The sequence below is a fragment of the Podarcis tiliguerta genome (assembly GCF_965153285.1).
Source record: "Podarcis tiliguerta genome assembly, chromosome: Z".
Lineage (NCBI taxonomy): Eukaryota > Metazoa > Chordata > Lepidosauria > Squamata > Lacertidae > Podarcis > Podarcis tiliguerta.
In genome coordinates, this window is record NC_139553.1 from 11208132 (window position 1) to 11236022 (window position 27891).

Genomic DNA, 27891 nt, shown 5'->3' on the forward strand with positions numbered 1-27891 from the left:
GAGTGCAGAAGAGCAGCATCATACACCAGTTCTAAACACACCATACACAGAAGCAAGTGCCTTTGGTTTTGATGGAAATTTGTCTTTGCTGCTTAAGAGTGGCCATCTTAATCAACTACAGCTTTAGTTGATTGATCGACCATTTAAGCCCACAGCCATAGCTGTGAGGTGATGACAAGCTTATCTCTTCATCTGCCTCCCCCAAACTGGTGCCCTCCAGATGTTTGGGACTACAGCTCACACCAACCCCAAATTGTACCATTACTTGACACCATCTTAACTGCAAAAGACACTTTTGTAAAAATCATGCTCATGTAACAACTAGCTGAAGCGTGCCACGATCCACCCACTGACTCCTACTGATTACTCCAGACAATAGATTGCAAGAGAATACACACACACACACACACACACCCCTACCTTACTTCTGAATAAGCAAGTGCAAGGCAGCTGGGCCCATACATGAACATTCAAGATGGTGAAAATGAGAGGTACAACTCCCTCAGCTTAATAGGGTCCGGGGGATAGGCATACATTCTCATTGTCCCATAGGCTTCGATTTCTTCTTCATTGCAGCAGATAGAAAGCTCACCACTTGTTCTAAATGGAGCCCAGCCTCTATGGAACTTCCATTTTTACAAACCAGATCAATGTGATTGTATGTGGACTGGAAAACACGACAGCATTTTAAAGTCTAACACCTTCTTGTTTTTCCTAATGACGTAAAAGTCAGGAAATAAACCCTAGTACTGGGGCGCTGGTAGGTTTTCCTTTAAAAAAGTATGTTTAATAGCACAGTTTTCGGGGTTTTTTTTTCCTTTTCATTTAAAGAACTTTTCAGAGGAAAGGGGAACAAATTGATTTACTGTGTCTTTTCACCCCCACCCCCTCTCCTTCATTCCCTCTTCCTCCTCCTGCTTGTATTTTCTGCTGTCGGTCTGCAGAAGCAGGCTCAGCGGGCTACCTTGTCATGTCAAACGAGGTGCTGTGATCTAACAAAAGGCCATCATGTTGATATCTTTTTATTCCTGCCCGGCCTTGCATAGCATTGCACCAAACTCTCCCCCCCCCCCCACCGCCTCTGCTGCCTCCCTGCCATTGCAACCCTATCCAATTGGAAAAGCTTTGACAATATCTGATGAGACCTCAGGTTGTTGTTGTTGTTGTTGCTCCTTAAATGGAGTTTGTGTACTTTGTATATAGGTTACATTATTTTACATGCATACAAATTCTTTTCCAGTTTGCAGAGGTGCATCCACTGTTACATTTACTAAAACAAATGTTAAAATGTAGTCATTGCTAACCATACCAAACAGAACATTTAACAGCCCTGGTGAATTACACACACACACACACACACACACACACAGGTATCACTCAGTCATTCAAATGTTCATAAATTTGGTCTGCGATCCTAAACGCATGCATATATTTTAATTTTTTTTCTCCATTGCTACACACACACACAATCATTTGTTTTCTGGATGCCACTTTCCATAGTAAGCTACGCTCATAGTTACTCACAACATCAGTAAGTTTTATACAACCCGCTAACAGTTAAAAGATAATGACAAAATGTAAACAGTCATATCAAGAATAAACTAATGAAAACTTCTTTAACATTACAATTAAACAATCCACTGATAATGTAAAGTAACCTCTGATAATAAAAATGCAAGTAAGTATTTAAACAAGTACGCAACTGCAAAAATGTTGCATCGCTGAAAGTCTCCGTATACTCTCACACACCAGCACATACTAGCCACCCCATACAGGTAATTATCAAAACTCATTTGTGTCTTTAAAATGTTCAGAAATTTAAGTAGCAATCATAAACAGATGTCCTGTTGGACGCATTCGGACGTAACTACCGAATAATCACATAGGACTGCATTGCTCATCTGTGATCATTTTTATTCTTGTGAGACTATAAATAATTATAGTAAATGTCTAAAAATGGTAAATACTAATACACACACACACTCCTATCAGGGTAGGGCTATTATTCAAATTCCAGTGGATTCATCACCAATGTTTAGATGAAACAAATTTTAAAAGTTGGTCTCCTTTCTGACCATTGTATGCATATGTACAATATGAATTTTGCTATTTGATAATTCATATGTTATGCCCTCTGTTCCTCTGATAGCCTATAGCTAATGTGGAAATACACTGGATGTAAATAAATTCACACCACCATCACTTCAGTATGGGATGCCTTTTTGCAAGGAAGCTTGTGCCAATTCGCAAACCAATCCAACCACATTGTTGTTAAGAGAAGCCAGCCATCCTATTCAACCCCACTTGCAGTAACACACCGGACCAAAAACCTACAAAACAATTGTACATTTAACTCAAGTCTCACCAGTTAAAATTCACACACACACACCAACAAATGAATCACTTTAAAAGCCCCATTATTTAGTAGATTGACATGTACAGCTCCCATTTGAGATATTTTCCCCAAGGAAATCTAAGCTTTTGTTCCAGTTTTGACTTCTCTGCTTTTTTCCTAGCAACTTCATAATCTAATATTCTATGGTTATTTTTTTTTAGAATGTTAATTAATCATATTCCACCTTTTCCCCATGCAAAAATAAAAAAAATCCTTTCGGAGAACAAAATATAAGAATGATACTGTATACATCTTGAACCTTTCATTATTCCTAAAGTGTGACTGTTATTCAAATGGGAGTAAAAATATGAAAAAGGATTGTGGAAATCTACAAATAATTATTCTGCCATGGACCTGAAACCAACAGGGTTTGGTCGGGGGTTGGGAAATATATTACTGACATACCAAGTGTCTTCTCTGTTTACAATTGAGGCATTCTGTCAGATATCTTAAGACTCTCAGAACAGGGTTCCATTCAAATCAGTAGGGCTAAAGGAAATGTCACTTAAGAGCTGAACTTCAATGCTGTGTAAACTTTCTTTAGCTTACAGGTCCAGGACAGAAGCACCCATCTGAAATAACACATTTGGGGTGTCACTCTGAAATAAAAGGACATTAATCTCCAACCATACAACTCTGGCAATATTTATACATCGCATGTCTCGTTAACAGATTACTACACAGTTTCCATGGTGAGGGATTTTGGGGCTGTCGCTATGAAATGCACATAGCTTTCCTCCCCCCACCCAACCAAGCTTCACTTCAGGATCTTTGAGGGAACCTTCTGAACGTTAGACAAAAGGTGATGTACAACAAGAGATGTCGCCTTTTGTCAGCTCCTAGACTACTTGTGGAGTCCTATTATGTCGCGACGATTGAAGGGAGCATGTTCTACCCCACTCTGGGCACAAAGAGGGCCTAAATTTTAGTGACAAGCGTGAAGTGGAAGAGAGGGAAAGAGAAAGAAAACGGGGAGGGGGGGAGAGAAAATCAGCTCCAAGGCAAAAAAAAAAAAAGACCCCAACAACCTACACCCTGACATACAGATTGTGCATGGAACGAATGATGTGAAATGTCCAAGAAAGACAATTGCTCATATTTTGAGCTTTAAAGCTTCATCCTAGTATAGAGCACTTGACAGAACAACAAGATCTCTGCCCCAAGGAGATTACAAACTGAAGCAAAAAAAAACAACTGAGAGGGCAATGATTTAAAAAGAGCTATCCATTGACTACACACAGTCACAGTGACTTTCTAGGTATAAGTATTTGCTTTGCTTCTGGACGAGTCACAGCACCCACTTCTTGCTGAGCGTTTGTAGTTGAGTTTAGAGCTTTAACTTGCAGAGAATTGCTAAATAAAAGGAGTCTCTCTCCCCCCAACTCACACACTTCAAGTCACAAGAAATGTAATCTCAGAAGCATCAACCTCTCCACCCAATTCATCTAGAATTACTTTAAAATAAGGAAGTCATCTGCACTCCATGTAAGAAGTCTTAAAAGTGTCACCTTTGCACAGGTAGATGATAGACGGACAGAGAAGCAGGCAGGCAGGCAGACAAAGACAGGTCTGCTGTACACTAGTAGCAATAAAGTTCCTGGGCCATGAAAAGGATCACAACATGCATTCTGAAAAATATACAACTGTTTTGGCCTTGTAACTGTGGATGGAACATAAAGGGGGTATTTGTACCTTGTTGGTTTCACACACACATACACTTAATTGCCTGTACAGGTACTCAGCAGCTGAAACTGCACTCCTGAAATGATATATCAAGTATTTTAACGGGTTTCACTACTACCCTTTATCTGTCTGCTCAGAGGGTCTGTGTTTCAAGACCAAACCCAGCTAATTTCATCTCTTGGTTTCTCTCTTATTTACTCACCTGTAAAACCAGTAGTCTACAATATGGGATACTTTGCCTTCACCCTGGGATTGGGGAATGAGGCCTGAAACACCAAGACTGAAGCTATCCTAGTCTTTAAAGCCATATTTTTCAGACAGTTCGGAAGACTTTTGCCCTTACTGCCATGAGGACTAGGACCTTACCCCTCAAGTCCAAAATGCAATAGTTTGACACGCTTCCATCACCACCTTCCTTGAATTTTCAAAAAGCAAGTTCTAGTTTCACAGCCAGGCAGGTTCCCTCTTGATTCCTTGGTTTTAACCCCCAGCAGTTTCAAGAAAGGTGTTATGATTCTCTCCTGTGTTATACAATTGTGTGTGTGTGCTTTATGTAAAGATGGATGAAATTACTTCTAGTTTTATGAAGTGCAGACCTAGGCTAATGCAAGTCCATTTGGCTGAGATAAATGTGATATTCCTTTTCTGAGCACCTTCTTTGCTCACTTTTCTTTAAGCTGCATACAGATAAACGGTTACACGACACAGTTACAATTCCCAGTACCCTCAAACTACAATTCTCAATATTCAGGGGCATCCATTATAGGTATCGCTATGCATATAAGGCTACCTTAAGAGCAAGAGTCCATTTCAATAGCGGGAGCAGATTATGTCTTCACCCCTAAAGGTGGCTCATCGCGGAGGTGCTGTCACTGTTCCCCACCGACTTCCCAATCTTCGACTCCCAAATCTCCAAAATCTTAGCCTCCCCGTCCCCCCATTCCCCTAAGGCAGAAAGGAGTCGCGGCCTTCACCGCCAGCTCTGCAAGCGAGGCCTAGAAGCGGGAGAACCGTGCGCTCCTCTCTACGGACGCCGTTTATTTTGAACGAGGCGCTCAAGACTCGCAGCCCGGACCTGGCAGGCAGGGGCGAGGGTGGGAGTCAGAGGCTCCCCATAGAACTTGGTGGGGCCCAGAAGAGAAGCGCCAGCCACTGCGCCTTGGGTCCGCCGGTATTTTCTTTTGCGGCCCAGCCATTTTTGGCGGGTGCGTAAAGGAAAAATAGACGGCTTCTCTTTCCGAGCCTGTCTCAAGGCCTTACGGGCTTGGGTTACTTGAGGTCCCTGCTTCTCGATATTATCCGTTTTCCTTCGTCACTGTGCTGCTAAGCCTTTTCGCAGGCCAAATTCCCGGGCGAGCGTGTCTGCGCGCTCACGGGCAGTGCCAGCGAGCCCCCTCGGAAGGCAACCGGCCCTTTGGCCCTAGCTGGAGAGAGACGCGATCAGACAGCCAACGGGCGCTCCGGCAGACGCTAAGCGTCCAGCGTACTCGCCTGTGCTGGAAAAACAAAACAAAACGGGAAGGCCGTTTCCTCGAAGTGCTTCTCCTGGGTTGCTTCGGAGAGACACCCGCCCGAGAGGGTGACCTGCGGAGTTGGCCGTCGGGGGAGAATGGTGACTTCTCTCCGGGGCTAATAACCACAGTCACCCCGCCTGTTGAGAGTAGCACTTATTGCTTGGCCTCTCTTTTCTCTGAAGCCAGTGTTTATTTTACTTTACTTTTCCCAAAAATAAAAAAGGAAAATAATGAGAAAGCAACTGGTTGTGCCTCCGACTACCTGGTTTAATTTTGGCACGTGCGCTTTCGTGGACAGCCCAAATGCATTCAAAAGGCTGCAGTTCTAACACGACTTACCTGTCTGGGATTAAGCCCCATTGAGGCTCACTTCCGAGTAGACGTGGAGAGGGGCTGGACCTGTCAATGAAACTCACGCCCCGTCCAATAATCCTGGGAACTGTAGTTTTAAAAGGTGCTGGAAACCATAGCTCTGTGAAGGGTGAACTATGGCTCCCATGATTCTTGGGGTTGGGGGAGCGTGCTTTAAGTGCATGGTGTCTATGCAGCCCAGGACGCCCCCCTCCCGGGAACAGGGCTATCTGCCACACACACACACACACACCCCAGGGGAAACAAAAAGTGAGGGGCTAGAAAACGTTGAATGAGAATGAAAGCGAAAGGCCAGTGAAAGGAAGAAAACGGTGCGCGCGCATCCAATTGTTAGCCCTACTCAGAATAGAGCAATTGAAATTGATGGGCATGATTAGCTGAGCCCCATTCATTCCAATGAGTCTTCTCTGAGTAGGACTTAGTTGGAGGCAAGTCTGGAGGAGAAAAAGAAGGGGGAAGGAGAGAGCGAACTAGAGGCTCTGTGTTGGGGGATTTTCTGGGCGCTGGAGACCTGCCGTTGCTGCCGCTCTCTAAAGGAGCGAGGCAGCCGCTGTTAGCCGGGCCTACGACAGCAGCTGGGAGGAAGGAGCTATGAAGCCGGGGCCGGCCCTTGTAGCGGCTTGTCTTGCCCGGAGGTGCTCCGAGGCAGCAGGGCTGGTTCCCCCAGCGGAACCACCCGCTTCTCTTTCACTTTCTACCCGTCTTGAGCAAAACTCGCGCCGGTTTCAACCGTGCTGTTTACAAAGCCCAAAGTTTGCTCCGAGTCCGTTTTGATTCTTATTTTATTTTAACCGAAGTCTGCAGGACTCGCCTCTGCTTCAGCCGAAGGGTTGCAAAGCCTATCTCTCTGAAAATTCAATGAATGAAGTCTGAACTGGATTTAATCCGAATTGTTCCGACTCGCAGTCCACGATCGCCTTCGGGCTCCGGCTCGACAGAACTCAACTGGGCGAATCTAGTGATGCTGGCGCTTCAAAGCGTTCTAATTTTGAATCCGGATTAGCCCGGTTGGTTTCCGTGATGTGGACCCGACTTTGGCCAGTTTATTTTCAAGTTAAGACCCCTTTACAATCCCAGGTAATGAGAGCGAGCCTACTCCTGCTTACTCAGAAGTAAGTGCAACTATTTCAAATGAGGCTTACTCTCAGGTAAACGTGGATAGGATTGCAGACTTGGATTTGCAGCCCTATGTAACATGATGGGGCTTTTTTAAAAAAACTAAGAAAATAAATGCAGTATTGTAAATTTCAGTAAAATATGGGGGTTGTTTTATTAAGAAATCTTAGTGAGTAAATCGTCTATGCCTTTGTTCTCTCATCTACCTCGGAGGGGTATATTGCCTGTTCACCTCTTATAAAAGTGGGGGGGGGGGGTGAGGAAAAATGACGCTCCCTGTCTTTCAGTATCTCTTCTCTTACTCTCCGATCTTGAAACTAAGAAAACTTCTCCACACCCAAAGACACGCTCGCCGCCTTTCCCGCATTATCTCCAGCCTCCAACAGCTCCCTGTCCGAAAAGCCCTCTGGAGTAACCGGCAACTCAGTTTACTCGGGAGTAAATTGCAGCGTGTGCTGCTGGGGCTTCTTCTGAGGTAAGTATGCAAAAGGACAGCCTAAATATCACTTAATCTGATTTGTGACACGATGTCTGTATAAATACAATACGAACACAGAAACATATACGGTGGCGCCAACTTGAATAAAATATTGGGGGGCCCGGCGCTCCTAAATATTTTTCGGGGGGCAAAGAGGTCTAGGCCCCTTAGAGTTGGCGCCTATGCGCGCGCGCACACACACATATAAACACACATACGTACATACAAACAAATAGGCACAAACTTCCTCAGTATTTCGATATCATACTATATTGCACGATCTCTTAGCAGATAATCATTATATATAATTATCTCCCCTCCCCGCTTCCAAATGGGGAAAAAAGAATACTTTCAGTCTTTAAATTACCCCCAACCACAAAATCAGGATTTGTTAGAAATGCTTTGCTAGATTTTCTCTCCCACTTTCAGTATTTTACAATATCTCCTTCCACCGAGTTCCCACCAAAGTAGTTTAGCTAATCTTACAGTAATGGAATATATGCACGCAAACTTTAAATTCTGAAGCCCAACCCCCAATCATCAAATCAGCAATATTATTTAAGGAAGGGACTTTGCAAACATCGTTTGGTTTTTAATTGCTGGTATAAAATTTCCCACCACTGGAATTTTTTTAAAGCGAGTGTTGTTTATATGCATTTTTTTATTTTTTAATAAAGTAGGTAATCGGAAAACAAATATTATTCCATTCTGCAGGACAAACAAGTAGCCATTCAACGTTTCTGCATCTTCAAAAGAGGCCGCAAGAAAATTAAAATCAAGAAGTAAAAAGCAAAATAGGTGTTTGTGTGGAAAAATTAGGGGTTATTTCCTTTGCAAATGTCGTTATAAAGAAATAACGAGGGGGATGACCCGCTCTAGACTCAGTGTGGCGCAAAATCAAATTCGGTTGCAATCATTTAAATTTGTTAATTGCTCGATGAAGGGGAAGGTGGAATCCAGACCAACCCCAGACTCAGTTAAAATGACCAAATCTTTAAAAGGGGGGGGGACGTATTTTCATGGATCGACGTTGTAAATTTGGGAGTGTGCCTCAGCTGAGCATAGTGGGACCCGTTAGAAAGGAAGGTTGTTACAAAACGTGGGAAGGGAAATTCATCTTTATTACAAAAAGGGTTCACTTCGAAGTCAAACCAATTTCAGACCTCAAATGGGAAACGATGCTAGGGATGTCTTCGCAACCTAGGGATGTCTTCGCAACCTCTTAGTGATTCAGATCACTAACTAAGCCAATACACATGCGCTTTTCTGATCGGCCGCAGACTTAGCTGAAAGTTATCGAAAGAAACTCCTGCAATGGAAAGAGCAAGAGCCGGCGCCTCGCGTTCCTAGTATCACCCCCCCCCCCAAAAAAAAAAACCCACTGACATCCCTCTGACGCAAGGATAGAACTTCTCCTAATGGTGCGACAAAAATTCTAAAGAAAAGTGGAAGGCGCGGGGAGATTGTGGGGCGAATGACCTTTAACTTTGATTGCTTGACACTATCTTCCAAAGCCAGGTTTAATTAGGTGCACCCCAAAACTGAGAATGGTACCCCCGCCCCAAATAAGTACTAGCATAAACAAGATTGTATTGGGAGTGTTTTTTAAAAAAAATGCTTGCTTAGATCGGAAAACACATTGCTTGCCATGGTCGTGCGCATACTGTTCCGACGTGCAAAAGGAGAGAGCCTAATTTGGAGGGTGGCTGCGCCCACTTACTGTTGGTAGTCTTGCTTGCAATAAAGCTTGCGGTCCCGAAAGTAGCAGCTGGTGGTCAGCGCTTGTTGACACACGGCGCACTGGAGACACTCTTCGTGCCAAGAGGATTCGTTGACGCGCATCAGGAAGCGGTCCGAGATGGGCCGCTGGCACCCTTCGCAGACCGCCTGGTGCTGACAGTCTGACCCTGGAGAGGAAGGGAAGGAAGGGGGGGGGAGACGAAGTAGCAGAGAGAGAGAGAAAATGTAAAAGATGGAGTGAATTTTGGAGGAAGAAGAAGAAAAGAATACATTGAAAGCCTGTTCACACACACCAAGAATAATGGGAACTGTAGTTTCCCTTTCACAGAGCTACAGTTCCCAGCACCTTTAACAATTTACGGTTCGGAGGGGTGGGGGGCGGGGCGGGGGAGGAAGGGGCCCAAATGGATGGAGCAGCTTTCACAAAGGACCATGTCAATAAGTCACGTTCACAAGAGCAAGAGTCTCAGGCGAAAGCAAAGACTGCTATTAAAAGTGTTGCTTTTTAATTTTTTATTCACCTACTGTTTGGGTTGCCAAGACGTTGTTTCTCACTGGTTTAAAACACATTTAAATCACATTCCAAACCGCCCCGCCCCACATAAACAGAATTATGGGAACTGTAGTTTACGCTTCACCGAGCTACAGTTCCTAGCATAGAAAAAGCATACTTCACATGTACGGCGTTTACGCGGCCAAATTTTATTTGCTATTTGGGTGCCTCGTTGTTGCTGCAAGAGGGTGTTTGAGGGGAAAGGGGTGGCACAGTGAGAGACAAGCATCTGATTACTCGGGAGTAAGCGCCACTGAGTTTAACAATCCCTAAGCCCAGGGTCGCAACTGGGCCTTTGCGTGTCAAAAGCAAAAACGAACCCTTCACTTTCTATAGTGCAGCGCGGTTCCGATTCTATTTTTAATCATTCTGTTTTTCACGCTGGGATGGCTTGTGCAATGCGGAGCGAGGTGTACAGGATTGCGTCCGAAGCTGGGAATGACGGTGGTGAGGATATTTACACACACGTTTTAATATACAACTGACTTGTTCACGAATGCAAGCGAAAGCACGTGTCTGTGTCCTTGCAATAGATTCCCACAGTCCTAGAATGGCATGATTTATCAGCTTGCTTTGGTATTAAAAGCAGCGTTTCTATGTACTAATATTACCTAATATTAATACTCTGTGTGTGTGTCATTAAAATAATGATGATGATGATTCAAGTGTGTATGCGTGGGGGTGGGGGGGATCAAATCCTAGCCCCAGGATTAGCAAAAGCGGCGGATTGGGGGGGGGGGGGAGAATCAATCAAAAGTATTACCCGGCCAACTGTTAGGAAGTTAAAACTGAAAATAATCCAACATGCTGCTTGGATCCTTTCTTTCCTCTTTTGCTAAATGTATAGACATTTGTTTTGCTATATGGTATTAGAAAAGCAGAAACACAGATACTTGGAGCACCTTAAAGGATAATTGATTGATTAGGGCATCAAACTTTCGTCGGCTCAGACTGCAATCCTTACCTGACCTACTTGGAAGGAAGTCCTACTGAATTCAGTGGCGCTTACTCCCAGGTCAGTGGGCTTGCAAGCTAAAGGAGTGCCTTCAGTCCACAGATCAACACAAACTACAAAAAGTGGTGACGGGAGGGGGGTGTAATTATTAAGTAAACAGGAGTGTGATGCAGTCAGGAGATGCGAGGGGACCCCTGTCCCATTTGGAAGTTTCTCCTTTTTTCTTTTTGAAGCCTCAGTTCCATACTCTGCAAGTCCCAGCAGAGACAATCCAATACAACTTGCTTCAAAATGCAAGAGAACATTATATTTCAAAGAGAAACAAGGGGCATAAAAAATAAATTGAAACAGAGGGTTCAGTGCTGTTGGTTAATTTTCCAAGATGACTCAAGTAAAATCGAGTATGTTCTGGAACGTTGTTAAAAGGGGTAGGGAAGAGATTTTTGTCCTACGGGTTGATATTTGGGGGGGGGGGGGAGGAAGAGTGTAAATTAATCTTCTGTGTGTCTGTGTTTTAGTGAAGCAACAAAGCTAAATCAGAGCAGGGACTTCGCTTGGGTTGCGGCAAATCCCCATTCCGACGTGCGTGAACACAAAGCTGCAGATGCGTGTATCTTTCAGTCTCAAAAGGATTATTCAGTCGGAAGATTGGCAAAGGCATCTTAAAAGTAGCGCCTCCCGCCCCCCCCCCCCTTGAAGTTGGCCGGCGGCATCTTCGGTTCAAAGTTTTGCAACTTGAGATTTATTTATACATCCCTTTGTAACAAATACGAGTCTTTAAAAAGCATGTTACAGCCACATTCTGTACACCTAGCACCCCCTCCGCGAATAAAATAAATATATCAAGGCGGGGAAATCTAAATCCTAGCCTCAGATTGTCAAAGAAAAGTGGCTACATTTAAAATCATTATTAATAATAGTAGCAATTTTTAAAATCAAGCCAGATCGTGTCACAATCCCACACAGGGCATTAAATAAAGAAAATACCCCTTCAGCCCCTTAAAGGCAAATCGATGCCTTTTCTAGGATCGGCCTGAAAACGACTTACAGGACTCCGCGTTTACACGCGAAGCCTTCACGGCTTGCAGTCCTGACAGCACCGATTTGTTTCCAAGTACAGTATTAGAAGCAAGAGTACAGCGGACTCAGGATCGGGGGCCCGGGACTTTCCCCGAGTAAACTAATATTCTAGGCTTTTCCCTTTTTTTAGGGGAGGGGAGTTGAACGTTGCGCGGTGAAAGCGAAGTCGACTCACCTAGCAAGACTCCTAAAGTTGCGGGACCCGATCGCAGCGGGTGATCCTCCATTTTAATTCCGTCCAGCATCTTGGAGCAGTCAGTGGAGCCCCGGTTGAAACAGCTTTCCAGCGACTCGGGGCCCGTCGCTACGTCCATGGGGCGAAGGCTGGCTGCGGAGGCGAAGCGGGAGAAGGGGGAGGAGGCGGTTAGTGTCCGCTCCTGCCGGGATCAGGACCGCTGCGTCGCGGGGCAAAGGAGGCGAGCGCTGCCGAGACAAGCCGGGCGCCCATCGGCAGTCAGAGCATCGCGCCCCGACAGCAGAGAGGCAGGGTGGGTCACCTGTAGGCTAGGGGGCGCCTCCTGAGCCCTCTTCGGGCCGGAGGGGGCGGCGAGGCCCTCCCCGGAGCAAGGGGATCCCCGGCACGGCATGCAATCGCGGGCAGAAGCTCTCCCCCGGAGCGCTTCCACGCCACAGTGCCATGCAAGAGTCCCGAGCCAGGAGACGCTCCGTTTAGAAGCGGAGGAAAAAAACGGCGGCGGAGGAACACACCCACCCCGCCAGCCGCCTCACCACCGCCACCTCCTCCTCCCCCTCCCTTTTCCAAAAAGCGGGGGGGGGGGGACTTGCTGACATTTGAACTCCCAATTGGTGCTCCTAATATCCCTGCGCCGCGGTGAGGCGGTTTTCCTCGACGTCAAATAGTGCCGTCGCTTACTCGCGGGGGGGGGAAACGGGGGGGAGAGAGACGATTAAAATAAATAAAGGGGGGAGAGAGAAGAAAGTAAGATGGGAGGGAAAGAAAAGCAAGCCCCCCTCTTTCTTTTTTTTCCGCTCCCATTCCACCCCGGATCATGATGGGAAAGGATTCCAGCCAGGTGTAGATTAGAAGCGGAGTTTGCCCAGGTAACCAGTTTGTAGTGAGAGGATAGAGAGGATGGAGGGGTCGGTAGGGAAGGGAGGGGGCTGCTGGCATCCTGGAACACTTAGTGTCAGTGAGTGGACGGGATGATGAACTAAAGGAAAGGAAATAAAGAAAATCAGGTGAGGGGACCTACTTCCAGAAAAGTTGAAAAAAGAAACCGAGGAAGGGCTGGACATTGGGGGGCGGATTTGCCAATCGGCCGGTGGAAGGAATTCATGAGATCTAGGAACTTGCTGAACGGGGCTGATTGAATGGGGAGGAAAGCAAAGTTGCTGGCACGCCACCCATCTTAGGCAGAATGACCCTGCGCCCCAAATGCCTCCCACCCAGCCCCAACGGTGGAAGCCTGCAGAAGCCGGCGGGCCCCCTTCACGCCCGGCTGGGAGGTAGGTACCTCGGCGTCTTCTTGGGACCTTCCGGGGCTCGTTTGAGGTTTTTAAGTTCCAGGGTCCCCTTCTTCCGAGACGCTGCCACCTGCGTGCTATCCGAGGATACGAGGTGGGGAGGGTGGGGAAGGAATGCTGTGGCTGGATTGGGTCCGGGAGTGTGGGAAGGGTAGGGGTAGTAGCTGGAGAGGCAGATCACAGGGAGAGGTGTCAAGCGTGCAAGCTGGCCGCCGGCTGTGCCACCAGGGCTGATCTTACTATAGCATGGCACCGGCGTTGGCAAGCGGGCGCAGGGGGCTGGATGCGGTTACATCCGCCCCGTCCCCTATCTCCCCCCCCCCACTCCCCTCCTCCCTCCCATAGAAGCCCTTGTTCCTGACACCCACCAGGCTTTTCTGTTTTGTTGTCTGGGGCATAAAAGAAAGGGACGGCCGCGTTTGCACCTGGCAAGAGGCCCCGGGAGAAAGATAAGGAGCTGGTGGACAATACACACACACACACACACACACACACACAGAGGAAGTAATACATGCTTCTATTTCTCAGATCCCAAATAGCGGAGTCTGATCGTTCCCGGTATCCCAAAAGGAAGCTTGCGTCCTGTACAGCGCCATATATTTAAAGTACAGTACATTTGAAGCACATTTTCACCCTGGCCCAAAGAACCCTGAGAACTGAGTTATTTAAGGGTTCTGGGAAGTGTTGGTCTGTAAAGGGTACAGTTCCCAGCATTCACCGTGGGGGGGGGGTGAATTTAAACGCGCTTTAAATGTATGATGTGGACGCAGATATGATTCACCCGGTTGTGTTTGGAGAGGGAGGGGAGATAACCCTTTAGAATCTCACGCACAGTTCGGTTTTCTTCCGTGATCTCTCTCTCAAAACAAACACACACAGGAGAGAGTGTCCGGCGAGCCTCTGTCCAGCGCGCCCAGAAAATTAAGCGCCTTCACGCACCCCCTCTATGAACTTGAATGCTGATGAAGAAGAAGAGATGGGCGTGGAGGGGGGCTTCAGCTGCTGCCAGGGAGTCATATCTAGAAATGCCCCTCATCTCCCCCTCAATTTTGGGACCGCTTGCTGGCCTGTTTCCAAGTGGTTGTCAAACCTAGGCGCACAGCAGCACTCTGACGGAAAAGGCGGGTTCTGCTCTGCCGCGTATAGTGGGGATAGGGGATACAGGCAAGTGTGATTTTATGGAGAGGGTCGAACTGGTGGGATTTCTTTTAGGGGATAAGCACGCTCTGAAACCCGCTTTGGGGCGCCCCCAGTTGGGCCTTTCCTTTGTGTCTACTTTTGCGCCCTGGCGCACGAGAGCGGAAACAGATGATGGTTCCATTGTATTGGGGACCCGGGCGGACAATTACGCACTGCCAGTAATCAAGGATAGACCCCAGCCAGGAATATTTGAGAGAAACCTTCCGTTCTTAACATTTCCGCGGTCCTGGCGGTTTCCATTCCAATAAGGGAAAGAAAAGGAGAAATTGAGATTAATGAATGGACTGTGGGTGTGAGGCGGGATACAGAAATTACAAATGTCTTTAATTCCTCCGCCTTGTATTGACCCGCACGTTAAAGTGTGTGTGTGTTTGTACGTGTGGTGTTGCATCAATCCCGACAACGTAGGGGTAACCGTTTCACGTACTGGCCTCAGCAACAATAACTTGCACCTCAGCAAAAGGACGAGAATAGTTGTAAATATTAATCCAGTATCATTTGCCACTTTCTGGTGTCTGTGAGAGCATTATTTTCTCCTTACCCTATTCTGAAATATTTTCTCACAAATCAGGCTACCATGAGATGCAGCCAGTTGGTTGGTTTAAATACATACAAGCACACTCCACTTCTGGTGAACTTTTAAAAAATAATAATAATTGTTTCAATTAATTCTCTGAAGATATGGGAAATTATTTTCCCACTGAGGTTTCTTAAAACGCACAATATTTATTGGATTAGGATCAGGGGGCAAACTTCTCAGGGAAAAAAAATGATGGAATAAAAAAGAGGAATGAAAATGCATTGAAAGTTATTTGATAGTTATTTAAATTAAAGGGCTTTCTGCGCCTTCCTTTGGGTATATATTTTTTCCCTTCCGGTTTTGCCTAAATTGTATCACTGAAGGAAACTGTCCATGGATGTTTATCTCATTTTGGAAAGTTTTCTTTTTAGGTCATTTTCTTCCTTATTTTTTAAAAAGTTTATTTGATTGAATATATATATATATTCGTCCTATCTTCTGCTACAGGCCTGTTTCTTTGTAGTCAGTGTGTACGTATGTGCGGAATGCTGTGATTATTTAATTTTGAGATCAAGCTAAAATAATAATAGGAATCAAGAGCTCTTTAGATTTCAGGAGGCGATTCCGCTCGAAATCCGACAGCAAACCCGGCTCGCTTTAATTAAAACTGATGTTTTCCCTGGAATAAAACCTCTCTCCCCGCCTCCCGCCGCTCCTCCCAATGCAAACAATTCCGGATTTAGACCCAATTATCTCGTGAAATTACGAAGAAAAAGTCCAGAATTAGAAGATCCGTGATGGTGAGTTTGCCAGACACGGAGGAGATTGTGCAGAGAACGAACAGCGGCTGGAGAAACCGCTGGAACGGCTACGAGGAGGAATATGCCACCTCCTGCCTCGCAGCCCAATTCCACAGACTGTGGGGAGTCCTAACCCACTCTCCGGAGAAACCTTTGCTCTTAGAAATACCTATTAGTCACCGTAGCAATTTTCACCCTTTTTTTTTAAAGTCTTCCAGTGACTACCAAAAGATCAGAGGTGCAGGAAGGAGGTGTGTATTGAGCGTGGGATGGCAGTGAGGGGAGGGGGACACCCGCCGCACCTAGAAACGGGCACTCAAAAAGCTCTAAAATTCATCTTCTTGATCCGGACTTGGGCTTCAAAGGAGAGGATGCGCAGACGGGGAAAGAAGACGGTGCAGAACCCTTAAGAGCTGATGCGAAATTTAAGTGCAAAGCTATATTAGGATCCCAAGCTGCTGCTGCTGCTGCTGCTGCTGCTGCTGCTGCTGTACTACTATTATTATTAGGGTTAAAGTACTGTCGGAGAACAGAAGCCCCAATGCTCAAGCCTTTACTTGAAAATTAGTGTGATGGTGGCGATGATAATTCTTATTTATTGTCGCCCTCATTGAATTTAGTGCCAGCACTCACTTTTTCAACCTTGCCTTGGAATGGAGAGAGCACCATCGAAAACCGCGCGCTCGCGCGTGTTCAAGGAAGGTGTCAGAGGTGTTACTCGGAAGGAAGCCCCCGTTTCATTCGGAGACACCTAGGCTTAGAGGCGGTGTGTTGCGGAAAGGGTCAAGCAGAGCTTCGGCTCCTGTTTACTCGGAGAAGCCACTCTCTGAGATCAATAGGAGGTTGTTTCCAGATAAACAGCTAGGGGTGCCCCTTGGGCTGCCGAGGTTGACATCCCCTGGGGTTTCCTTCCAGAAAGAGACAGCGGAACTTAAAGAAAGACAATTGCGATGCGATCCTGGGCGCGTTTGAAGTCAAGGCTCCTGTAGGACATAAAACTATGGAAGACAGGTCAGTGCGGTGAGGGGTTTTCGACTTGGCCCTATTCTCTGGTTTTATTCTGCAAGAGCAGGAGAAGAAGGGAAATTCCTACGTCCCCGAATCTTAATGGAAGCCATTTCATTTCTTCCTCGAAATTTAAGCGCCTCATTTGAGCGTGGTGGGGTATTTCTGCGCAGCACCTAGCTCACAACCAAGACGCGCCTCACTGCCGCATGTGAATGCCGGATAAATTACCTCGCTTTCTCTACCGGCGTGTAGTTTAGAAACCCTTATTCCTGTTTCCCCTACATCCTTAAAAATAAATAAAATAAAACCAGGAAAGTCGTCATAGATTTAGAGGTAAGAGGCTAAAGGAAAAGACGGCGCGCGGGAGTGGGGGGGAGGTACAGGGCCTGCCCGGTCCATCCATGAGGCAAGGAGAGGTGACCGCCTCAGGTGGCAGGATCCACAGAGGCAAGCAGATCCGACACCCAAGCAATACCACCTTCTTCTTTGGCGACCACTCGTAGCTGAGTAAGATTGTCTTCCATAAACACGGTTCGCAGGGGCAGCGACGGCTGCACCGCTCCCTCCACGCAGCCTCTCGGAGAATAGGAGGTGCCGCTGTTCACCTCCCACCCCTAGTGAGGAAATGGCGGGGGCTACCCTCTGGAGTCTCCTACGCTATCTGCACCCATCTGATGTGATTCAAAGCGAGCCCTTTTTCCCTCGCAACGATCTCTGCGGATAAGGTTTATTTCATCTGCACTCACCCCTTGTTCCCAGTTTAAATTTTCATACCCCTTGTTCCTGCTGCAGATCTTTATTTGCCCCTGAGAGGAGTGGCACCATTTTGTAGTTCGCCTCAGGTGCCAAAACGCGTCTTAGGCCTGGGGAGGCGAGTGGCTTACTGTATATCTGATCCCTTGTGTAACACACAACTTTAGATCCGAAATCGTTTTCAATTCCTTGCTGCAGCCCATGCCTACACGCCGCGTTTAGATCAAAGCACTTCTGAATCAGGAGCCAGAGATTTACTTCCCAGTGAACATTCCTCAAGGCCAGGCCTAGCCTCGTGAAAACCTCATTACAATGTAACCACCGATCTCAACACCAACGGTAGAAGCCAACTGCAGTCTACCCCCCAAAAAACCATCCAGTTTTGCAGGAAGTGCTGCCATATTGCCTGGCTAGAGCCTCCTCCCTCCACTTTGCAGTCTACCAATTCATGATCTGGGGTTTAGGATCCCCATTCCTCAACAACTTCAACCCTAAAAAAAAAGTCCAACAGCTTCAATCCTAAAAAAACTCAACAACTCTGGGGTAAAATCATAAAAAAGCTCATCAAGTTCAGTCCTAGAAAAGGTCAACAACTTTGGTCGGTCCTATGGTCTGCTCTCACGGCCCTTCACTTCATCATATCTGGCTCTCTTTGAAAAAAGTTTGGACACCGCTGCCCTATGGTCATGGATAACTGGAAATGTGCTCCATCAAGGTCTGGAGGACCACAGGTTCCCAATCCCTGATTTCCACTTTCCCCAAAGGAAAGAGAGAATGTTCCGAAGGAAACTTTCAAAACCTTTAACAATTCCACTCGTTTCTCCTTCCCACTCATTCACACACACCTCACCTTTTCTCTCTGCCCGATACTGGATCCAATACTTTGACCCCTGGGAATAAAGTTATCCCATGTTCATAAGACTTCTGTGAAAGAGAGCATGGAACTGCAGCCTCAGTGAGCTCACCCAAAAGTAAATCTCTCCTGAGTTCATTGGAATTCCTTAGACTGCAACCTATTTCCCTGGACTATGTGCCATGAAACTCAGTGGGACTTACTTCTGAGTAGACAGACGTGCATAGGCTCACAGCCTTAATGTGCATTGCAGCTACCACCATGACCTTGTGCGGGAAGGCAGGCGATTCAGTTCTCCATCACCCTGTACTATCACAGATGTTCAGTATTCATACACATTTTTGCAGATTCAGTACATTTAAAGCATCCCCCCAAAGAATCCTGGGGGGGGGTAGTTTTTTAAGGGTATGGGGAACTGTAACTCTATGAGGGGCAAACTACAGTTCCCACGATTATTTGATGCAGTGCTTTAAATGTAGCCTAAAATGCCATTTTTCACCTCTCCTTTTTTCTTTTTCTTTTGCCGTGGCTAAATGATCACAGCAAGGCAGCTAGTAGATTTTAGGAGGTTCATTCAGGCCACGGAGAGGAGCGATTCTCTAATTAGGGCTTATTGTTAACATATTTCACACACCAAAGTTTTTTTGGGGGGAGGGGGATCTCTAGTGTCAGAGGTGGACAAGAAGACATTTAATTTTATTTATCCACCCCATCTCTTCCAGCCAAAAATTGCCAAGGGATTAAAAAACAACAACCGAAAATGAATAGAGTAATTTCCAAACCTGACAACCCTTCACCTACATTGCCTGTTATGGAGCTCAGAGTTTTATAGGGAGAGAGATGTAAAGATGCTGAATTTAGCAAAAGATTAACACCAAAGGCTTCTGATTCATCAACAGAATGAACAGTTATGTGTTTTATTTATCTGTTTCTTTCTTTTAAGTACCCTTTCCAAAAGCAACTTTCTAAACTAAATGGGTTTTGTGCCTGGAAGATGGCAGAGAAATCCGATTGTGCAACATGGCTGGATTTGAAAATCACACTTTGGATTATGCCCAAATGTGAACAGGCTCCCTAACATGCAGCCCGGAAAGGAAAGGAAAGGAAAAGGAAGAGGAAAAGAAAGCAAAGGAACCCCTTCCCTTGGAACTTTAACTCTCAGAGTCCAATTGAATTAATATTTTCTTGTTTGGGGATGGGAGTTTTAAATTCCATACAAGATGGTTCCATTCAGACCTGGAGAGAATCTGGTTTACTCCTTCCCCATTCCCTAATTTATTACAATTTTACTTTCTGTTACACTCTGGAGCTGTCTTTATCAGTTGCTTGATTTGGGGAGAGGCGTGTACCTTTTTCTAAATATAAAAATCTCCCATTTGTCACTATCTCCTTTAATCCGCAGCCAGCTCATTCCTGTGTACCTATTCAAACGCAGTTTTCACTAACTGGGTCGTACTTTGCAGCCTTTCAAGGTTGAAAGGGCTGCAGCTCAGTGAGACAGTTCGCTGCCTTGCATGCAGAAGACCCCTGGTTCAGTTCCCAGTGCCTCCAGGTAGGGATGGGAGAGTCTGAAACCCACCGTGTTCCACTGTGGAAAGGTGGGGTGGTGGTGAGAGGAAGATTTGCCATAGTATTTGGCAACAGTCCCCCCGTGCTTTAGCTCGGGGGGAACTTGCAGCCCCTAGATGGTGTTGGACTCTTATCAGCCCCAGCTAGCACGGCCAATGACCAGGGATGATGGGATTTGTAGTCCAGCAGGGCCATAGCTTCCCTGCCCTATTCTTTGTAGTTGCTAGCCTAGGCTGTCTGTGGAGATAAGCAGTGACTGTAGGCCAAACTCAGCCGGTGAAGACTGCTTCAGAATCTTCCCTCACGCCCGAATAGGCTATGCAGCTTTCCTTACTTAACGACCCCGCAGCCTAAAGCTGGCCTGCGTCCTAACAGTGGTTGACAAAAGGCTCGAGCTTCTGTGCCTTCTCCAACTATCGACAGCGTTCGCGTTACTAAGCCTTGTGTGTACTCTGCCCTCTTCTGGTCAATGCGCCTCAATGCAGCCTTTCTGAGCTCCAATTTCTTCCCCCAAAGCAAGCTCGTCGCTGCCAGACTCTTGAAGCTCGGTTCAAGGTAAAGAGAGGAGGATATCTGGCTGAGCGGGGGGATCGTTCTCTGCCTGTACCTAGTGGCTAGAGCGCGGAACCAGCAAGGTTGGAATCTCTCATGATGAGCTTTTGTCAGTCACTCTCAACATAACCTACCTCACAGGGCTCTAAGGAGGACAAAATGGGTAGGAGAGAATGTGGACTTCAGCCTGAGCTCCTTGGAAGAAAGGCAGGGTTTTGTTTAAAAATGTAATAAATAAAATAACCCAATATCTCAAATTCAGATGCTGCAACTGGAGTTCTTAGTAGATAGGAACGGAGTGTGTGTGTAGGAGATAGGCAGATTAGCAACAACAACAACAACAAACACTGCAGATATATTTTTTAAAAATCATATCAGTAATCCTTGCAGCAGCACAGTATTATTAATAGTGAAGATGGGAGTTTGAGGACTAGCGGCTTGCATAAGGGTCACCAAGTCCTGAGCCAGAGTTTTAATCGCATGATCACCCACGTTTAACAGCTCAGCCTCTTAACCGCTGGACTCCCCCCCCCCCCCACAACACCCAGGTCTTGCAAGCAAAAGTAGGGCCGCTTCCACCTCCTATTCCTCACCTTGCCAGATCCCTTTTCAAAGGAGTACAGCACCCCCAGCCCCGCCGCCCTCTAAGTCCCTGGACCCTCTTGCCACCTAGAGGGGCACAGGAAGCTGGAAGCTGACCCTTGGTCCATCTAGCTCTCCAGGGTTTAAGGTTTCAGTCTTTCCCAATCCCACCAGGAGATTCCACTGAACCTGAGACCTACGTGCAAAGCACGTGCTCTGCCGCCGCTAAGTTCCTGTCCTTCCCTCGAACGCTTATCCCGATGCGTTCAACAATTGAGATTGTTGAAGTATATGCAACAGCAAATTAATCAATTTGAGCCGTGCAATGTGGACTAAACTCGCTTATGCGGCTTCTCCAGGATTAGGGGCCTGAAGCTTTAAGCTTCATTAGTTCCATATTAGATCCGACCCTGAGCAGACGCACGTTCAGATATCTCTGGGGACTTCAAAAGCTGCCTTACTTCGGGCACAGAGGAAGCCGCCTTACGCCTAGTCAAAGCCTAGGTCCAACTAGCTCAGTGTTTGTCTACACTGACGGGCAGAAGCTCTCCGGGGTTTCTGACATGGGCAAAGCCAAGGGGGGCGGAAATAGAAGAATAGAAAATGCTTAACTAACTGACCAATCACGTCGGTTCTGCACCCCCTAACAAAGTCCCCCCCCCCCAAGAAAATTGGTTATGCCGATGGTTTCTGACCCGGTTTCCTCCAGCCATTCCAAGAGATGCCTGGCTCCAGCCTGTGACCTTCAGCACGCAAGGCGGGTCCTCTTCCACTGTGCTATTGGCCGGATTGGAACTGTTAATCTTACACACTTTGGTATAAAAATAACATTGATTAGACTACGTTATGTGAAAACTTGAAACCACTGTGCTACTTACAATGTGCTGTAATCATTACAACTACTCTGATAAATGCATAGCAATGAAAAATGATGGTGGTAAACTACTTAAGACAGTATCCCAGCCAAAATGAAGCAGTCAAGGCGGGTGTTCAAAGCTTTACCGCTGTTCGCGTTTACCTGTGAGCAAGTCCCCTTGAACGCAGTAGGGGGTTAACTTCTGAGTAGACTTGTCTGGGTTTGTACCGCTATCTCCCCCCCCCCCTGAAATGAGTCTCCCTCCCTTCGGCTGGGATCGGGTCCCCATCTGACTTCAACTCGCCCTTCGCTTTTACCTTTGAAATCTTCCTGGAGCTTTTCTGGAGTGGGGATCCAGCACGTTGCTTAGTCGGTGGCAGACTGAGATAATCAAGAAATGCATTCGTCTTTAGCAGCAGTAGGCAGCCTAAGGCCTGTGGGCCGGATACGGCCCAATCGCCTTCTCAACCCGGCCCACAGACGGTCTGGGAATCAGCATGTTTTTACATGAGTTGAATGTGTTCTTTTAGCATCTCTGGGTTATTTGTGGGGCATAGGAATCCGTTCATCCCCCCCAAAAAATATAGTCCTGCCCCCCACATGGTCTGAGGGACGGTGGACCCCACGGCTGAAAAAGGTTGCTGACCCCTGGTCTTTAGGATCCAGCAGGGCTCTTGGTTGGAGACCGCATTCCGTCTTCCAGGTCCTTTGTTTTCCCCACAATCGCTTGTCTAAAACAAGATAATATGCATTGTGTTATACAGCCCCAACATCTCTTATATCAGCTCTGGCGGGGCGTATATAATATAACATATCCCTGTGGAATTACATTTATGTGCATCGCTGACATCTTTTCGGAATCAGTTGGAGACCCGTTTGTTCCTCAAGGCTTTGGGGAGTTAACTGTTGTGGAACTCAATAATTAGCACTTTTTGGTCTGCTATTGGATGTAAATTGGTGCCGCTTAACAATTCTTTCCTTAGATAATGTCGTTTTAAATGTTTCTACCAGTGCTTTAAGTGGGTTGCATTTTATCTCTCTTAGTTTTGTTAACCGCCCTGGGCTCCTTTGGGAGGAAAGGCGGTGCAGAAATGAAGTGACGCTATTGCTTACTACTACTAAAAATAATGGGATTGTATCCATAAAAATTAATAAAAGAATAATTTTAAAAATTCTACTTAGAGCAGACCCATTTAAATTAATGGCCTTAAGTTAGTCGTGCCAATTATTTCCAGTGGGTTCGCTCTGAGTAGGGCTAGCACTGGGAACAATCTGATGATGATATGACATGATATGATATGATGCAGATCTAACAGGCCTTTATCTCTCATTATTTTCAAGGACCAGCAAAACACAAGAACCAAACGTTTTTCGAGATCCATGGCAGCTAAAAGTGTTATAACTCTGACTTCTGTATTTCCTCTGTGTGTATCATATCTGGAAGATTTAGAGGAGTGTGTGATCATTTTCCCTTGTGCTGTTATACCCCACAGTGAGTGGGTGTTATTGTTTGTCCTTTAAGGTGTGGGTGGATGAGTGGGTTATTGGTCTTTTAAAGGGGCGTGCAATGCGACTGAAATATTTAAAGCGTGAAGGGCACCTTTAAACAAAGATGACACACAGCCCCCTTTTCCAGTCCGTGTTAAAGGAGCGATGCCACCCTGGTCGGATTTGGACTGTAACCTCCTCGCGGCAGAGATCTGCCCTTATAAAAACAAAACAAAAATCAACACCACCAGCAGCCATGTAAAAGTACTCACCAAGCTTACTCAGAGGCACTCTGATCGGATGGCCACGGTAAACTGATTAAACCTATTCGGTTCATCCATTTGAAACGTTCAATCGGTTAAAAATGTTGCTGTGTTCGTAAAACAACACGACAGTAAATCAGATCAAATGCTTAATTCCCAGCCCAGTTCAGTTTGTGACAGCGGAAACAAATAAAGTAAACAAGTTAGAAACGATATTGTGCAACAAATTCCAATCAAATATTGCAAGTCTAGCGTGTTACTATCTTCCCAACCATTATACGCATAAGTAAATTTCAAAGGAAAATACAGTCCTCCCAAATAAATGTACACAGGATCATATAGTCCAACGAGAAGCCACTTTTTGTCTGCTTAGAAATCAGAACGAGAGGCATTCAGACAAACGGTTTCTGTTTCCGCGAAGGCGCGCGGAGACGGGTTTGAAATTCCACACGACTTTGCCAAACACGCATAATAGGAGTCAACTCCTAAGGGCCGCGGGGGCTTCGGTCCCCACAATAAAATATTTGAGGGGTCCGGGCCCCCACAAAGTGCATGGGCATTCGTATGGTGTGTGTGCACTATTGTCATGTGGTCGATTATGCGGGGCGGGGCTTACCTCACCCCCCCCCCAATATTTTATTCCAGTTAGCACCCCTGCAAACTCGTATCAAAGGGGAGCGTGTATTTGCCCTCCAATCAGGCTCCCCAAGGATGTGCTGAACGTTTTCATCCGATTCCTCACAATACTGGCAAAGCCTTCTCGGAAGGCTGTAATGTCTAAAGACCACGTAGCCATCAATTAGGAAGAAGTTGCCACCTAGCTCGGTGCTGTCGACACTGACTGGCAGCGGCTAGGGAATATTCTCAGCCCAACCTGGCGATGTCCCTGGGGACTGAACCTGGGAGTTTTTGCATGCAGGGAAAACGTTCTGCCGCTGAGCTACGGTTCTGTGCATTTCCTGGGAATACTTTCCTAGTATATTAATAGAGGCACCCGCATAGCAAGGCTAGCTTGATGCAAGCACGGACTTTTATATAATAGAATTAAAAAAAATTGGCGGGGGAAGGGGGGCACAACTTTGAGGAGGAGGGACGTACGAGGGGATGGCAGGTTGAAAAATGCTTTGGGTCAGTTGGTTAATTTAGGCAGGATATAAAGGCATTTTAAAATCCCGTTTCCTAATGGGGAAAATTTCAGCACCTGCTTATCTAGCCCTTGAAATCAAGCGGGGAGTGGGGGGGCTGTTAGAAAGCCCGGATGTTTGCGGGGATCGCGGTCAGATAAGCCTGTAACCTTCTGGGCTCCATCCACCCGCCTCGCAGAGCTCCAAAACAATCATTCGAAAATGAATTGAAGCAAGAGTGATATCTAAATATCCCCGCTGAAATGGACTGGGCTTCAAACGTGCCTGATCGTGCGTGCCCCCTGAATATATTTTTTAACCATTTGTACTCCAAATATTGCTAAAAGTGGATTACAGAATATGGGCTGTTAACCTGAATAGAGGACACTGTTAAATGTATGTGTCTTAAAAAGTTTGGCGCGTAAGTTTTCTTCGCCATTGAAATAGGCTGGCGGTAGAGCGCGCTTAATTGGTTCGATCGGGCCCTTGGGAGACGAATAATATTATATAAAATGTCAAAGATTTAAAGCTCAATCACCCATATCCTAACATAACCTTCAGAGAATATGTATGTTTACAAACACAGAATGGGAATGATGGAGGTTAGTGATCAAGCAAAATTCAGCTTATTTGATGTCCCAGTTTATTTCAAGGGGTGATTAATCAACAGGACTTTTCGGGTGGGATCTGAAACCTAGAGAGGAAGGTTTACTGGAGATAGTGAAAGTTACTCCTGAGTAACTAGGCGTAAGATTGCGCTCTATAAAACACATTTATTGGGTTGGATTGAGTACAATCGTTTTCAAGTTTGTTTCGAAAAGGTTATACATACAGTTTATTTTGAACGGTACATAGCCCTTCACCCCTTCCCGATAAAATTTTTAACACCAGGTAAGGGTCCGAAAATAAGAAGAGGTATTAATCTAATGATTTCTTAAAACAAAATTTACATGTTCCCGCTCTAATCCAACACATTTTCTTCAAAATATAAAGCCAAACTACGAAATCAATTGAACAGATCTCATTCCTCGACTTTGAATTTTCACTTTGAAAACTGCAAAAGCAGCAACAGGAACCAGGAAGGTCACAGGAGAGTTTCTCCTTTGAACGCGTGGAATCCCTTATTATTTCTCAAAAACATTTTAAGAGGCTTATATTTAAGGCTTGAATAAGTGCAGCTCAATATTTCCAAGACATCTGAAATAATGCAGTAAATTCGCATGAAAAATCAACCCCTTTCTTTGAAGAAAGTTTGAAAAACCCGATACACCCAGTAATCTATAAACCCCTTTCCTGATTTTGCAGCCTGTTTACTCTTGACGCGACTTCCAACTGAATCACTATGGAATTTGCTTCCTTGTAAGTATGTTAAAGATTGCACCACCAGCATCTCCACCGTTATTATTACATCTGATCTGAAACATAGTTACACTCCGACCTCGAATCTCTCTAATTTTGAAGGGAAAGTCCCATTATATTCAAGGCAGCTTTAATTCAGAGTAAACGGGCGTGACCTGTTTTTACAATCATTTGCAACGCAAACTTTGTAAGATTAGTGATCCTAAAAACCAAACGAGAGAAACCCCATATAACTAAAAGAAAAACAAAGTTCTGGTGGGTGGGTGGGACTGAAGCTGCCATCGTATACACACTTACCTAGGAGTAAATCCCATTGAATTCAGTGGGATTTGCTTCCGTGCAGGCATGCACAGGGTCACCAGCGTAGATGAAATTGGTCGCAGTGGGACTTACTTCTGAGTAAGTGTGTCTGGCGATGGTGCTGTAGTAACACGTGCTTTGCATTTCTGCTGTTGGCTTCACACGTTACTCCAAACTCGCTGTTCAAAGAGGCCTGAAACGGAAACGCACAAAGCATGATGAAGGAGGAGGCTTCTGATTGTAGTTTTAAAAGGCACTGGGGAGTTCTAGGACGTGGATCTGTCTCCAGCTTTCGAAAACAAACTGCTTATGCGGATTTATCTCTGAAGGTACCCAAGACCCCATTAACGCTTGACTGCCGCCCCAATTAAACGTTATATAGAACATGGCGTGTGATTACTATGCATCTACAACGAATCCCTGACCAGATGTTCAGTCTACAAAACTGAGGTTATGCGTAGATACACGTATTTACTAATTTAGGAACACAGGAAGCTGACTTTTACTGAGTAGAAGATTGGTCCATCCGGCACAGTACTGTCTACACTGGCTGGCAGCAGCTCTCCAGGGTTTCAGGAAGGGGACATGCCTAAGCTTACCTGGGGGTGCCAGGGATTGGACCAGGGACCTTCTGCATGAAAATCAGATGCCTCACCACTGAGCTAAGATCCACCCCCCTCCATTTCCTCCATGGTTCAGCTTGTCTCTGTCTCCAGAATGCCTTTCTGCCCTAAAAATCGTTCAAAAAGTTGCATATTCCTTCTAGAACTAAATGTAACTTTTTCCAGCCCAGATACTTGTCTTAATCATTCATTCATTCATTCATTCATTTATGTATGTATGTATGTATTTAGCTTATGAAACTCAATAAGATGTATGCCACTGTGTTGTTGTTGTTGTATGTTTATATATTATTTATATTATTAGCAGGTCTTGCCTTGGTATTTTTTTTCTTATGGAATTCTAAAGCGTATGGTACTGAGGATATTATATTATTATTATTATTATTATTATTATTATTATTATTATTATTACTTATTACAACCAAATCCTACACAAGGGAATGGGATATTATCCACTACCCAGACGAAGGGTTCTGTGTGAATTAAAGGCCTCCTACAGGAATTGCTTTGATCCCTTGAAAGTCTGGAGTGTTCATTCCCTGCCTCTTGGAGGCATAGCCAAACAATGCTTTGCTCAAAAGCCAAAACAGATTTTGTGGCACTATAAAGACCAACAAAGTTATTGTGACACAGGTATGGATTTAGTTACATTTTTGCTTTGGACACACCA

At 45.7% G+C, this 27891-nt stretch overlaps 2 protein-coding genes across 11 annotated transcripts in view; one reads left to right on the forward strand and one right to left on the reverse strand.

The window, feature by feature from the left end:
* The window catches only part of LMX1B (LIM homeobox transcription factor 1 beta), a 152607-nt gene extending 140068 nt beyond the window's left edge, over positions 1-12539 (reverse strand). The window contains exons 1-2 of one of the 2 annotated variants that reach the window (XM_083423901.1): positions 12062-12539; positions 9279-9465 (exon numbers count right to left, since the gene is read on the reverse strand). In XM_083423901.1, coding sequence (XP_083280027.1) covers positions 9279-9465; positions 12062-12200 — 326 coding nt within the window. In that variant the 5' untranslated portion in view covers positions 12201-12539. The remainder of the gene's footprint in view (positions 1-9278; positions 9466-12061) is intronic. The other variant, XM_083423900.1, reaches the window with a different exon arrangement.
* Positions 12540-12803: 264 nt separating this feature from the next.
* Positions 12804-27891, forward strand: part of LOC310669683 (uncharacterized protein) — a 38400-nt gene continuing 23312 nt past the window's right edge. For 5 of the 9 annotated variants that reach the window (XR_014507262.1, XR_014507263.1, XR_014507264.1 and 2 more), the window contains exon 1: positions 12962-13353. Coding sequence is in view for 1 of the 9 variants with exons in the window: in XM_083424153.1 (XP_083280279.1) it covers positions 13266-13353 (88 nt within the window). In the remaining 8 variants the exon portion in view is untranslated. The other 4 variants (XR_014507260.1, XR_014507261.1, XR_014507266.1 and 1 more) reach the window with 4 other exon arrangements.